Source organism: Tachysurus vachellii, chromosome 12 (assembly GCF_030014155.1).
Source record: "Tachysurus vachellii isolate PV-2020 chromosome 12, HZAU_Pvac_v1, whole genome shotgun sequence".
NCBI lineage: Eukaryota > Metazoa > Chordata > Actinopteri > Siluriformes > Bagridae > Tachysurus > Tachysurus vachellii.
This window is the reverse complement of record NC_083471.1, coordinates 4,285,933-4,300,436: the sequence shown is the minus strand read 5'-3', so window position 1 is coordinate 4,300,436 and position 14,504 is coordinate 4,285,933. Positions and strand designations below refer to the sequence as shown.

The window sequence follows — 14,504 nt, the reverse complement described above, 5'->3', positions numbered from 1 at the left end:
TCCGCCTTGTGTGTGTGGAGTTTGCATGTTCTCCCCGTGCCTCTGGGGTTTCCTCCGGGTACTCCGGTTTCCTCCCTGGTCCAAAGACATGCATGGTATGTTGATTGGCATCTCTGGAAAATTGTGAGAGTGTGTGTGTGTGTGCGCCCTGCGATGGGTTGGCACCCATGGGTTGGCGATGGGGTGTAATCCTGCCTTGATGCCCGATGACGCCTGAGATAGGCACAGGCTCCCCATGACCCAAGGTAGTTCAGATAAGCGGTAGAAAATGAGTGAGAGTGAGTTATTACCCACAATGCCGTTTGACTACTTACTGATAATGATGCCAGTGAGTTTAAATACTGCAATGGAATGACTTCATAAATTGACCTGGACACCTCCATTGTTCATCCTTTGTTACAACTGTGATGATGTTTTTTTTCTGCTTGGACTGTTCGCTCCTCATCTCCACCTAAATTGAAGGAAGCTGCAGTGCTTTACTCATTTATTCTGAAGACCTTTCTCATCTGTAAACTCTGCTCAAACCACATCAGCTTACAGAGCTTCAAGTTTCACAGCGATATACTGCCGTCCACAGCAAAGCTCTTATCGTATCGTAGATCACTAACCAGCTGAACTCTGTTGAGAATGTAAACGCTATGTTTATGTCTTGCCTTAACTGTAGAGATGCTTCTGATAAAAGCATCAACCAAATTATGCATCTGAGAGCTGACAACATAGTCATTCAGCATGACGAACCCTGGAGCCACACTGTTCTACTCACGTGTAAAATATTTAAAAAAACAACAAAAACACACACACACACACACACACACACACACACACACACAAAATACACAGCACCCATAATGCCTTTGCAAAGTTTTTAGAATATAATTCAAATATCAATAAAAATGCAATAGGTTTCATAATGTACAATTACAAGGTTGCTTATGACAATATAGCTGACATTGGTTTAATAGCTCAAACCTCAGACTGTATCTTTGGTTGAGCTAAAAATGAAAACTATTTTCCTGGTGGTGGCATTGCAGTTTAAGTACCCCTCTCTCTCTCTCTCTCTCTCTCTCTCTCTCTCTCTCTCTCTCTCTCTCTCTCTCTCTTTCTCTCTTTCTCCAGTTATAGAACCAGGCCCACTTACGCACGTTATTACTCTTAATACTATGTTATTGCAATGAAAGCCTAACCACACATGACACTGCTAATGATACATTTTATTTGATTGCACAAGCATGCTCATCTAAATTCGGTCGACGATTCTAAATGCAAATTCCAAGGCTGTAATATCATGACGCGGCATCGTGCACAAAGAACTTGACAGTTATCCTGTAATTACTCGAGCAGAAAATAAGTATGTACAACCCTTGAGAGATTTCCACTACCTGTGGAGGAGTCCAAGGATAATGGTTCGCTTACCTCACGCTGATCAACCACAGAAAATAGATAGATAGATAGATAGATAGATAGATAGATAGATAGATAGATAGATAGATAGATAGATAGATAGATAGATAGATACAACTTTATTGTCATTGCATAGTACAGGTACACAGCAACGAAATGCAGTTTGGCATCTACCAGAAGTGCAAAATGTAGCAGTCGTGCAAAAGTGCAGATAAATATATAGCATATTTACAGCAGGTGGTATATATGAAAGCAATATACAGTAAATAAATATTACAGAATTGCAGAAATGGTTCTAAGGCTATGGCATTGAAGAGGAGTGTGCAGAGTGAAAGGTTATAAGATCACAAGATTATGGCATTTAAGGAGTTGGCAAGCTGAATTATACTACTATATATAAATATATATCTATATATATACATATATGTATCTATATATATACACACGTTATATACACATAGATGAATGTGAAATGTTGGGCAAAATGTACAGTAATGACATAAAGATACAAAAAAAAGTGCAGATGTAATGAGCAGTAAAAAAAAAGATCATAGCATATAAATAGGGTGTAATACAGAATGCTGCAGAACGTATGAGCGCTTCTATGAGTCTAGACTATAAATCCTGTCTGAGATAGATGAACTGGACAGGCATGAAGGCAAATGAACTTGACAGCTTGCACGAGAAACTCACTTGACAGCTTGCACGAGAAACTCACTCAAGTGCCATCAATTGTCTTTGTCCTTCAGCCACCTCTGAGACATCACATCAGACTTTTGGAATCAATGAGAAACTCCATCATTCCTTATCAGCTTCATCCAGTTTGACCAAACAAGCGACAGGAGAAAGTAAAGTAAATGTCTTGTACTCCCTAAATTAGTCTACATGTGCTCACCCTAAGCCCTTGCAACCCTGAAGGGAATAAAAAAACAGAATGTTTACATGGATGTATATCAGTATTATTATCACCAGGGATTTGAACTGACAAATTAAAGTTTACATTTTAGTGGAATTGTCACAGAACAGGTTTAGAAGAACTTCAATACAGTCCCCTCCAAAAGTATTGGAACTTGTATTGGTCAGTTCCTTAGTTTTTGCTAGGAACAATAGCTCAGAATGGGGGTCACGGTGGCTTAGTGGTTAGCACGTTCACCTCACACCTCCAGGGTCAGGGTTCGATTCCCGCCTCCACCTTGTGTGTGTGGAGTTTGCATGTTCTCCCCGTGCCTCGGGGGTTTCCTCCGGGTACTCCGGTTTCCTCCCCCGGTCCAAAGACATGCATGATAGGTTGATTGGCATCTCTGGAAAATTGTCCTGTGTGTGTGTGTGTGTGTGTGTGCGCCCTGCGATGGGTTGGCACTCCGTCCAGGGTGTATCCTGCCTTGATGCCCGATGACGCCTGAGATAGGCACCGGCTTCCCATGACCCGAGGTAGTTCAGATAAGCGGTAGAAGATGAATGAATGAATGAATGAATGAATGAATAGATCAGAATTGAATCTTCCATTCCATCTTGAAACTTCCATTTCCTATTATTTACATCTGGATGTGTTCACCAGCTTAAAGTGTGACCTTTTGTTCCAAGCAGTACACATGGATAGATGTAAAGTACAGTAAATGACACTTAATATGTTGCTGCGTATCCCTTGCTTTCAATAACTGCATCATGACCCACGGATATTACGACTGTTGCATTCTTCTTTTGTGATTCTTTTCTAGGTTTGTACAACAGCTTCTTCAGTTGTTATTTGTTTCAGAGTGCTTCGCCTTTCTCCTTTAAGTCTTCTTTAAAATGCTTCTCATTTGGGTTATGCTTCTCAATCTGCTGATTGACATGTCGAGTATAAAACATTCCTTTTCCCTTTGATTTCTATAGATCATTGTCTTCCTGTATGACAAAGTCTCTCCCAATTAGATTGGATATATTTCTCTGTAAATTGGCAGACAGAATGTTACTGTAGTTTTCTCAATACCTTCTGCTGCTACCATCACGAGCTCCATCATTAATAAAGATTAGGGAGTCTGTCCCAGATGTAGCTAAGCAAGCCCAGGCCATGATACTACCACCACCATGCTTCACAGATGAGCTTGTATGTTTTAGATCATGAGCAAATTCTTTCTTCCTCCACACTTTGGACTTGAATAAATACATTTCATAGGTGAAACCCGGTACTCCAACCCAGAGTAGACATTCAGAGCTAGATCTATCCGGGTACAGTACGTGTAACAACAAACACCAGTCAGTCACAGGTTCCAATATTTTTGAACATGTGAAATATTGGTGGGTTCAAACAAAATGTGTGATGTTTTAAGTTGTTTACCATATCTAGCTCTATATCATAGGGAACACAATGGATTACTGGTTAGCACATTTGACACATTTGGGGCTTTATTTGCTATGTATCCCCCTCCTTGTGCCCTGAGTCCCCAGGGATAGACTCCATGTTCCCTGTGTAGGCTAAGTGCTACAGCTGCCCAAAATGTTACATAAAAATGCTAGCAAGGAATTGCTAAGGGGCAAACAGTAAGCAGGAAATCTATTGTGATAGCTGCAGATTTAGAGGGTATGCATGGAAGGTCAATTTGTCAAGAATGTTAAACCATCATGCTTTCTGCCTTTCCTGAGCACTACACACGGTGTCATTCCTTTCATTTCCACAACTTCACTGCTTTGATCAAATGCTCACTCTTTCTCCTTCTCTGTCTCTGTCTGATGAATGCTGAGATAAGCCCTGCATTTCATTTCCTGTAAATGTTCAAACACCAACATTAAAACCTGTTTCTTTTCTGTCAGGGGTTGGAGAGGAGGTAGATGTAAGTTTAAAGCACAGACAGGTAACCAGTGAGAATTTAAATTTCAACAGAGGACACTAGCAAAAAACGTCCAGACTATAAATTCAGTAAAATGTCACACAAACACAATGAGAAAAGCTGAACAAAGAAGCACACAGAAATTAGCACACAGAGTCGCTATATAAGATGATCAGGGGATCACGCTGGGATTGATGGGTAATGTATTTCAATGCAGATTTAAGGATAATCGTGATAATCATGGTAATAACATGAAAGCTCAGGCCTCACAGCGGGTCTCCCTGTGTCCATGTGGGTTTCCTCCAGGAGCTCTACTTTCTTCCCAGCTCCTGAAAATATACCTATTAAATGTTACTCCCACATGTGAATGCGACTTATGAATGATTAAAGCAAAAAATAGGACTGTGGATGTAAAAGTTTGTAAAAACAGCACTTGAATTTTGCATTAGAATGTAACTCCATGTCTTATACGGTTTGTAAATCAAGCAGAATATTACAGATGTGCATTAATAAAAAATATTAAAGTTTATGATGTTTATATGCAGAGGTACTACCATCAATTATAATAATACAGTAAAAAAAAAACAAGTGTCAAGTGAGTGATGGTAAAGGAGGTATGATTATTCTAATATGTTTCTATAACAGTACAATTGAAAGTCCAATTGTGTAATGAATAAACAATTAATCCGTTATTATCCATCCATTCGTCCACTCGCAGTGAAACATTGGTGAGAATTAAAAGTATAATGTCTCTATGTTTAAATGACTTGCACTGTTTGTACTAGGATGCACAGATGCACTTTATGTGACGGACACCTTACTTTTAGTCCTTAGCTCTGTGTCGTTCTATATAGCACCGTGGTCCTGGAGAAACGTTGTCTTGTTTCACTATGTACTGCTTCGGCTATATATGGTTGAAATGACAAATGGAACGGTTTATTTCTGCAGACAATCGCCTTGAATAACAACTCACCATAATTATATTCCCTGCTTCATATCTATAAGTACTGCATTATCAGAACTGTCAGTCATCACACCATCCGTATGTGTTATACACACTACTGCTGCTGTATATTGTACAAAAAGCATAATATTGCACAATACGGTTATTTGCACTACCGTGTATGTCTCACACTTTATGTACATAACTGATCAGTCATATATTCTGTATTCGTATTTAATACTCATACTGTCTATATTGTCTCACATCGTCTGTATTGTCTTGTCTTATATAGTATAGTGTTATTTATGTCTGTATTGTCTTGTATTGTATAGTATAGTGTTATTTATGTCTGTATTGTCTTGTATTGTATAGTATAGTGTTATTTATGTCTGTATTGTCTTGTATAGTATAGTGTTATTTATGTCTGTATTGTCTTGTATTGTATAGTATAGTGTTATTTATGTCTGTATTGTCTTGTATAGTATAGTGTTATTTATGTCTGTATTGTCTTGTATAATATAGTGTCATTTATGTCTGTCTTGTCTTGTATAGTATAGTGTTATTTATGTCTGTATTGTCTTGTATAGTCTGTATTGTCTTGTCTTGTATAGTATAGTGTTATTTATGTCTGTATTGTCTTGTCCTGTATAGTATAGTGTTATTTGTCTGTCTTGTCTTGTATAATATAGTGTTGTTTATGTCTGTATTGTCTTGTATAATATAGTGTCATTTATGTCTGTCTTGTCTTGTATAGTATAGTGTTATTTATGTCTGTATTGTCTTGTATAGTCTGTATTGTCTTGTCTTGTATAGTATAGTGTTATTTATGTCTGTATTGTCTTGTCCTGTACTGTATAGTATAGTGTTATTTGTCTGTCTTGTCTTGTATAGTATAGTGTTATTTATGTCTGTATTGTCTTGTATAGTATAGTGTTATTTATGTCTGTATTGTCTTGTATAATATAGTGTCATTTATGTCTGTCTTGTCTTGTATAGTATAGTGTTATTTATGTCTGTATTGTCTTGTATAGTCTGTATTGTCTTGTCTTGTATAGTATAGTGTTATTTATGTCTGTATTGTCTTGTCCTGTATAGTATAGTGTTATTTGTCTGTCTTGTCTTGTATAATATAGTGTTGTTTATGTCTGTATTGTCTTGTATAATATAGTGTCATTTATGTCTGTCTTGTCTTGTATAGTATAGTGTTATTTATGTCTGTATTGTCTTGTATAGTCTGTATTGTCTTGTCTTGTATAGTATAGTGTTATTTATGTCTGTATTGTCTTGTCCTGTACTGTATAGTATAGTGTTATTTGTCTGTCTTGTCTTGTATAGTATAGTGTTATTTATGTCTGTATTGCCTTGTATAGTCTGTATTGTCTTGTCTTGTATAGTATAGTGTTATTTATGTCTGTATTGTCTTGTCCTGTACTGTATAGTATAGTGTTATTTGTCTGTCTTGTCTTGTATAGTATAGTGTTATTTATGTCTGTATTGCCTTGTATAGTCTGTATTGTCTTGTCTTGTATAGTATAGTGTTATTTATGTCTGTATTGTCTTGTCTTGTATAGTATAGTGTTATTTATGTCTGTATTGTCTTGTATAGTATAGTGTTATTTATGTCTGTACTTTTGAGAGTCACAAACAGCTAGGAACCAAATTCCTTGTGCGTGTCAACACACTTGGCCAATAAACCTGATTCTGATTCTGATTCTGATGACAATTAAAGATTCCTGACTTGACTTGACTTGATTCAAGGTCACACCATAAACAGAGCTGGTAGTTGAGAAGGCTAACCAAGTTAACGAGTCAAAATTTCACATCGACGTTGCACTTGTGAATATTTATACGTTCCTGAAATGCAGCATATGCTAACATGGTGCTGTTTCTAGAGCACGAGACAGCCTCTGTGTGGGCGGGATGTTCACATTCTAGAAAGCATTTCATTGGATGAACACAAAACAAGTACAGGATGAGTCATAGAAAATATACTTAAGTCAGCAATGTCACCAATGTCGACTTTTATATATTTGTTATACAGTGTTGTCCTTATATACTATCCTTTACGTTTCCAGAACATTAAAGGGACTTTTTTTGACAACACCAACACATTTTGAAAGACCAAATTTTGATTTCAGGGGACACTTTGAATGTGTTTAAATAAAGTTTTGCCATTCAAAAATCTTTAAGTTTGTTCCTGCTTTCGCTTTTTCAGTGCCTGTTAGTGGGAGGAAACGGGGCAGAATTTCACTTTCTCACCACGTCTCTGAGTCTCTGCCACGTCAGATTGTACATACACGCCGTCGGGGCAAATAAAAGGCAGCTCGGATTTCAGGACTTACTGAAAAACAAGACTCTGTAAGCTAACAAGCTAATCAGGACACAAGCCCAAGCTGTGAGGCTAATGCTAACAGGCTAACAGGCTAACAGGAGAAGCTAGCCGTCTAGTGTGAGGCTGGGATCACAAAAACACGTCGTTTTTTAATTTATTTTTTATTTTATCGTGCCAAGATGGAGGGCAAATACAACCTTAAGAGTCCGGGTAAGATAAATAACTGAGGTTTTTTTACTTCCAAAATGTATAAAGGTGTCATTTTAGCTTGGTTTAAGGTTAGCATTCTAGCTACAGGGGCAGTATGTTTATGTTTATGTTTATGTTTATCAGGCTTTTATAAGAACAGGTTTTATTTACATGTATTACGGAATATGTATTTGTCCTTAACACAGAGATCTAGAACAATGTATAGAAAGCTGTGTTTAAACACCAGAGAGATGGAAACATACAAAAATGCGTGGATTTATAATAATAATAATAATAATAATAATAATAATAATAAACACTTTTAACACACTATCTGAGAGTTTTTTAATGCTATGCTAATGTTATTAGACTAGATTTAGTCACTGGATAGAATTTGGCACGGTTTTGTCATGTAGTTACAGGTGGATTTACATGTGTTTTTATATCACATGCCTTATTACTATGTTTAGGAATTATTTAATATAATATATTCCTCTATAATATACCGAGACATGAAGTGTTGTGTTCGTCTTAAACAAACTGTTACACCTTTTTATTCACTAAAGAACCACACGTCAGTGAATACAAGTAAAAGGTCACATAGTTGTGCTGCACAATTATTATTCATAATAACACTGTGGTGTTTATAACAGGTTATAATTGCACCCTTCGTTGTCATCCAAATGAGGACGAGGTTCACTTTTGAGTCTGGTTCCTCTTGAGGTTTCTTCCTCTTCCATCTAAGGGAGTTTTTCCTCCCTTAGTCACAGTCACCTCAGGCTTGTTCATTAGGAATAAATACGAACACATTTAAATATAAGTCTAATATTAATCTTGAATCTTTCTATAATATTAATCTTTCTATGATGTTAAACTTTTTGCACATTTTGTACTATTTCTTATGTTCTGTAAATCTGCTATGAGGCAATTTCCATTGTTAAAAACGCTATACAAAACAAAATTGAATCCATTAAGTCCAGCATAGAAAAAAACAAGTTGCTGTTATAGAAAATGAATTCTGATTTGGTCTGAATGGAGACTTCAGCATTGAAGCATTTATTTTCTAACCGTAATCCAGCCGTTGTTACGTGAAGCACTTTAGGAAGATTGAGGGTTATCCAGAGTCAAAAGTGAAATGTCCTTATGTGGCATTAGACAGAAACCTGAATCCAAACCAGTTATAAACTAGGAATAAAAGTATTATTATTAGTATTGGTAATAGGTGTAACTAGTAGTGTAACTAGTGGATGAAAGTCGATCATACGAGTTATGTGTAAGAGAACGAAGCACCTGTTGAAGGTGTGTTTCAGTACCCAAACAGGTGGCTCACTTTACAGACTGTGCTATAAACCCCGATAGACTGGTTTTACTTTAGGCTCAAAATCTTTAAGGAAACTAAAAAGAAAAGATCCTCCTTTATTTTTTACACCTTCTCATATTCTCTAACAGCCTGAAAAGCGTTAGGATGTTTTATCGACGTATTTTAGTGCGTTTAGATCATTATGACATGCTGTAGGTCATGAAGTGTAAGGTGGTTAATATGAAACCCTCAGATATAATAGGAAAAAATGGTACCTGTTGAAGCTCAGGCGTGACATGTTTACCAAGTTTTTGATGTATTTCTTTTAAATAGGTTTGTCATCATTTAACAATCCTGTCCTTGCAAAGAAAACTATGATGTGGTGTTCTTTAATGAGTAAAAACACAATCATTGTCAAATTTCTATGGTGACTTGCTTAAAATCTCTTTATTGTGATGCACCATTTTGTTAACACTCCTTAATTTTGTGTGTGTGTGTGTGTGTGTGTTTTATAATTGCTTTGCACAGCACTCTGGGTATTCCTCGTAGTCCAGAGCTTTTGAAGGACACTCGTAAATTGTTGCGTAAGCCGTTTATGTGCACAGCTTTGTAATATCCCACGTTAGGGGCATCTGCCCTCTGCCAGACCTGTCCATTGTGTATCTTATCAGTTATCAGATGAGGAAATGTGGTGATTCTGTTTTTTTGCAAAACATTTCCCCAAAGTGCACACATTTGCACTCTGTAGCTGTTCTTTCTGACGTTTCTTTCAAATCGGGATGGAAACATACCTTCAGTGAGAGAGAGGCAGTGTAGGCAGCGACTTAGCTGTCATAATACCGTATATCACAGGATTTGCCAGGACAGCATCGCGTCTCCCAAGGAATGGGTCGAGAGTTCACACGCTTCTTTTCATAACCCGCAGCGACCGCACTTGTCTCTTCCTGTCATCTCCTGCAAGAACCCGAGCGATGCCTCCCACGTCCACAGCTCGGTTTTCCGCATGTTTTCTCGGCTCGTTTACGAGTGTGTACAAACAGCTTAGCACAAAGGGAGCAAAACAAGCTTCCAAAATATTGAGAGTGACCAGAGGATTGGCTTTAACTAACATAGTAGCTTTCAAGGCCCGGAGCAAGCATTGAGGGATTTAAACCACCTAAATGATGGTCATAAAAACTAGCAGGCAAATGCTGTTGCTAATGTACTGAGCTGCATTAACCCTGAGCAAACGGACTATTAAACATGTGCTCAGGCTAAAACTAAGAGTAGAAGCAGCTGCATAATGCAAATGGACAGCTGTACAGTTGTTTCATGTGCTGTTTTTAGCCTCAAGATATGCAAATGCTTTCATATATTGTCTATTTGCTGACTGAAATATGTAACCGTCAATGAAAACAATCGCGGCTTCTTTCTGTTTGCTGGGAATCGCACATTTCCTCCACGTTTCTTATTTCCTTGCTTTATCTTTTAGGACTACACTTCCCTACAGCCTGGTACACCTCAGTGGGAGGCCGGGTGGGAACGGGGGCGATGTCAACTCCTTATAGACTCGCCTGTGTTAGCCTCACTGGCATTTCTGTGGCAGTCGATCCCGGTCAATCCATCTCCAATCCTCTCGTACCTTCCCTGTCTCTGTCTCCGTGTCTCTCTTTCTATCTCTTTCTCTTCTCCTGTTCTCTTCTTGTCTCACTTGTTGCCTGCTGATCAAAGCCTGTCGAACTTGTCTCCAGGCGCTCATTACCCAGCATGCCTCGCACATCCATAGCGGCATCCGTAATGGGCTCCCGCTGCGCGAGAATCCGAGCAGGTTCAGTTTTCTGTCTCTCTCCATCGTGTCGTAGCTTTTCATCAGCAGTGTAGAGGTGGGATAAGATGTGTAGTTGGAGGAGGCTGATATGTGGGACCGCAGCGCTAAGTGACCCACAGTACTGGAGCAGAGAACGTTCTCTCGGTAATGAGCTAAAGGGAATGGAAGCTATAGACAGTCACACACACACACACACACACACACACACACACACATGCAGTGTCCATACATCACAGAGCTGCTTGAAATTATAGTTGTTGTTTTTTTTTTTTGTCTCTCACTTTTGTTATTCATTATTTATTTCTAAATGGTTTTCCACTCTTATTTCTCTCCTTCCATCTTTCTTCGCCTTTCATTTCTTTCTTTATTTTTTTTCCATCTCTCTCTCTCTCTCTCTCTCTCTCTCTCTCTCTCTCTCTCCACCCTCCTTGTTTGTTTTTATTGGGAACAGACTGATCAGCAGTGTGTTCAGTATAGAGATCACACCATGTTTCAGTCTCAGTAAGATGTGTGTGTTATGAAGTCTGTAGCGTTGCAGTTTCTATCACTTCTCCTGTTCTATATTTCACACTGACTCTTTAATGAGGAATTAAACTGAAGTCCTGCTTCCTCACTGACATCAGTCTAATCACAGCATAGAAGACCGAAACCGTGCTGCGAACGTGATTAAATTTGTTTTGTCTCCTCTGTGCTCCTCTCATTCTGGCTCATGTGGCCCTCTGATAATGTCCCTTTGTGACTAAATGTGAATGAATGTGCTGGAGAAGGGCAGTTAAAGTGGACGAGTTCTTCTGAACCACCAACTCAACAGCAAGCGATTCAAAGCACATAATCATCCATCTTCATGCTGCTTCTCTCCCACAGCACACTGATCTGGATGAAGAAAGACAGTCTGGTTTTTTTTTTCATTTCCTTCATAGAGAAATGATTGCATCATTGTGGCAGGAAAAATACATCTCTCCTAATCAGATGTGTCAACAAGCCATAAAGCAGCAGACTTCACTCCCTTGTGTTAGCAGTGTTTATAAAGCTTCAAATACAGCACAAGTGTTGATACAGCTTTAAACACCACTCCAGTGTATATACAGCTTTAAACACCACTCCAGTGTATATACAGCTTTAAACACCACTCAAGTGTATATACAGCTTAAAACACCGCTCCAGTGTATATACAGCTTTAAACACTGTTCCACTGTATATACAGCTTTAAACACCACTCCAGTGTATATACAGCTTTAAACACCGCTCCGGTGTATATACAGCTTTAAACACCGCTCCAGTGTATATACAGCTTTAAACACCGCTCCGGTGTATATACAGCTTTAAACACCGCTCAAGTGTATATACAGCTTTAAACACTGCTCCAGTGTATATACAGCTTTAAACACCGCTCCGGTGTATATACAGCTTTAAACACCACTCCAGTGTATATACAGCTTTAAACACCGCTCCAGTGTATATACAGCTTAAAACACCGCTCCAGTGTATATACAGCTTTAAACACCACTCCAGTGTATATACAGCTTTAAACACCGCTCAAGTGTATATACAGCTTTAAACACCGCTCAAGTGTATATACAGCTTTAAACACCGCTCAAGTGTATATACAGCTTTAAACACCGCTCAAGTGTATATACAGCTTAAAACACCGCTCCAGTGTATATACAGCTTTAAACACTGCTCTGATGTATATACAGCTTAAAACACCGCTCCAGTGTATATACAGCTTTAAACACTGCTCCAGTGTATATACAGCTTTAAACACTGCTCAAGTGTATATACAGCTTTAAACACCACTCCAGTGTATATACAGCTTTAAACACTGCTCAAGTGTATATACAGCTTTAAACACCGCTCAAGTGTATATACAGCTTTAAACACCGCTCAAGTGTATATACAGCTTAAAACACCGCTCCAGTGTATATACAGCTTTAAACACCGCTCCAGTGTATATACAGCTTTAAACACTGCTCAAGTGTATATACAGCTTTAAACACCACTCCAGTGTATATACAGCTTTAAACACTGCTCCAGTGTATATACAGCTTTAAACACTGCTCAAGTGTATATACAGCTTTAAACACCACTCCAGTGTATATACAGCTTTAAACACTGCTCAAGTGTATATACAGCTTTAAACACTGCTCCGGTGTATATACAGCTTTAAACACTGCTCAAGTGTATATACAGCTTTAAACACCACTCCAGTGTATATACAGCTTTAAACACCGCTCCAGTGTATATACAGCTTTAAACACTGCTCCAGTGTATATACAGCTTTAAACACCGCTCCGGTGTATATACAGCTTTAAACACTGCTCCAGTGTATATACAGCTTTAAACACTGCTCAAGTGTATATACAGCTTTAAACACCACTCCAGTGTATATACAGCTTTAAACACTGCTCCAGTGTATATACAGCTTTAAACACCGCTCCGGTGTATATACAGCTTTAAACACTGCTCCGGTGTATATACAGCTTTAAACACTGCTCAAGTGTATATACAGCTTTAAACACCACTCCAGTGTATATACAGCTTTAAACACTGCTCCAGTGTATATACAGCTTTAAACACTGCTCAAGTGTATATACAGCTTTAAACACTGCTCCGGTGTATATACAGCTTTAAACACTGCTCAAGTGTATATACAGCTTTAAACACTGCTCCAGTGTATATACAGCTTTAAACACTGCTCAAGTGTATATACAGCTTTAAACACTGCTCCAGTGTATATACAGCTTTAAACACCGCTCCGGTGTATATACAGCTTTAAACACCGCTCCGGTGTATATACAGCTTTAAACACCGCTCCAGTGTATATACAGCTTTAAACACTGCTCCAGTGTATATACAGCTTTAAACACTGTTCCAGTGTATATACAGCTTTAAACACTGTTCCAGTGTATATACAGCTTTAAACACTGCTCAAGTGTATATACAGCTTTAAACACTGCTCCAGTGTATATACAGCTTTAAACACTGCTCAAGTGTATATACAGCTTTAAACACTGTTCCAGTGTATATACAGCTTTAAACACTGTTCCAGTGTATATACAGCTTTAAACACTGCTCAAGTGTATATACAGCTTTAAACACTGCTCCAGTGTATATACAGCTTTAAACACTGCTCCAGTGTATATACAGCTTTAAACACTGCTCCAGTGTATATACAGCTTTAAACACCGCTCCAGTGTATATACAGCTTTAAACACTGCTCAAGTGTATATACAGCTTTAAACACCACTCCAGTGTATATACAGCTTTAAACACTGCTCCAGTGTATATACAGCTTTAAACACTGCTCCAGTGTATATACAGCTTTAAACACCGCTCCAGTGTATATACAGCTTTAAACACTGCTCCAGTGTATATACAGCTTTAAACACTGCTCAAGTGTATATACAGCTTTAAACACTGCTCCAGTGTATATACAGCTTTAAACACCGCTCCGGTGTATATACAGCTTTAAACACCGCTCCGGTGTATATACAGCTTTAAACACCGCTCCAGTGTATATACAGCTTTAAACACTGCTCCAGTGTATATACAGCTTTAAACACTGTTCCAGTGTATATACAGCTTTAAACACTGTTCCAGTGTATATACAGCTTTAAACACTGCTCAAGTGTATATACAGCTTTAAACACTGCTCCAGTGTATATACAGCTTTAAACACTGCTCAAGTGTATATACAGCTTTAAACACTGTTCCAGTGTATA

The 14,504-nt window shown here is 38.2% G+C and overlaps 1 protein-coding gene across 1 annotated transcript in view; it reads left to right on the top strand.

The window, feature by feature from the left end:
• The first annotated feature begins 7,343 nt into the window (after positions 1 to 7,343).
• Positions 7,344 to 14,504, top strand: part of ube2j1 (ubiquitin-conjugating enzyme E2, J1) — a 23,273-nt gene continuing 16,112 nt past the window's right edge. Inside the window, exon 1 of the mRNA XM_060883427.1 lies at positions 7,344 to 7,696. Coding sequence (XP_060739410.1) covers positions 7,666 to 7,696 — 31 coding nt within the window. The 5' untranslated portion in view covers positions 7,344 to 7,665. The remainder of the gene's footprint in view (positions 7,697 to 14,504) is intronic.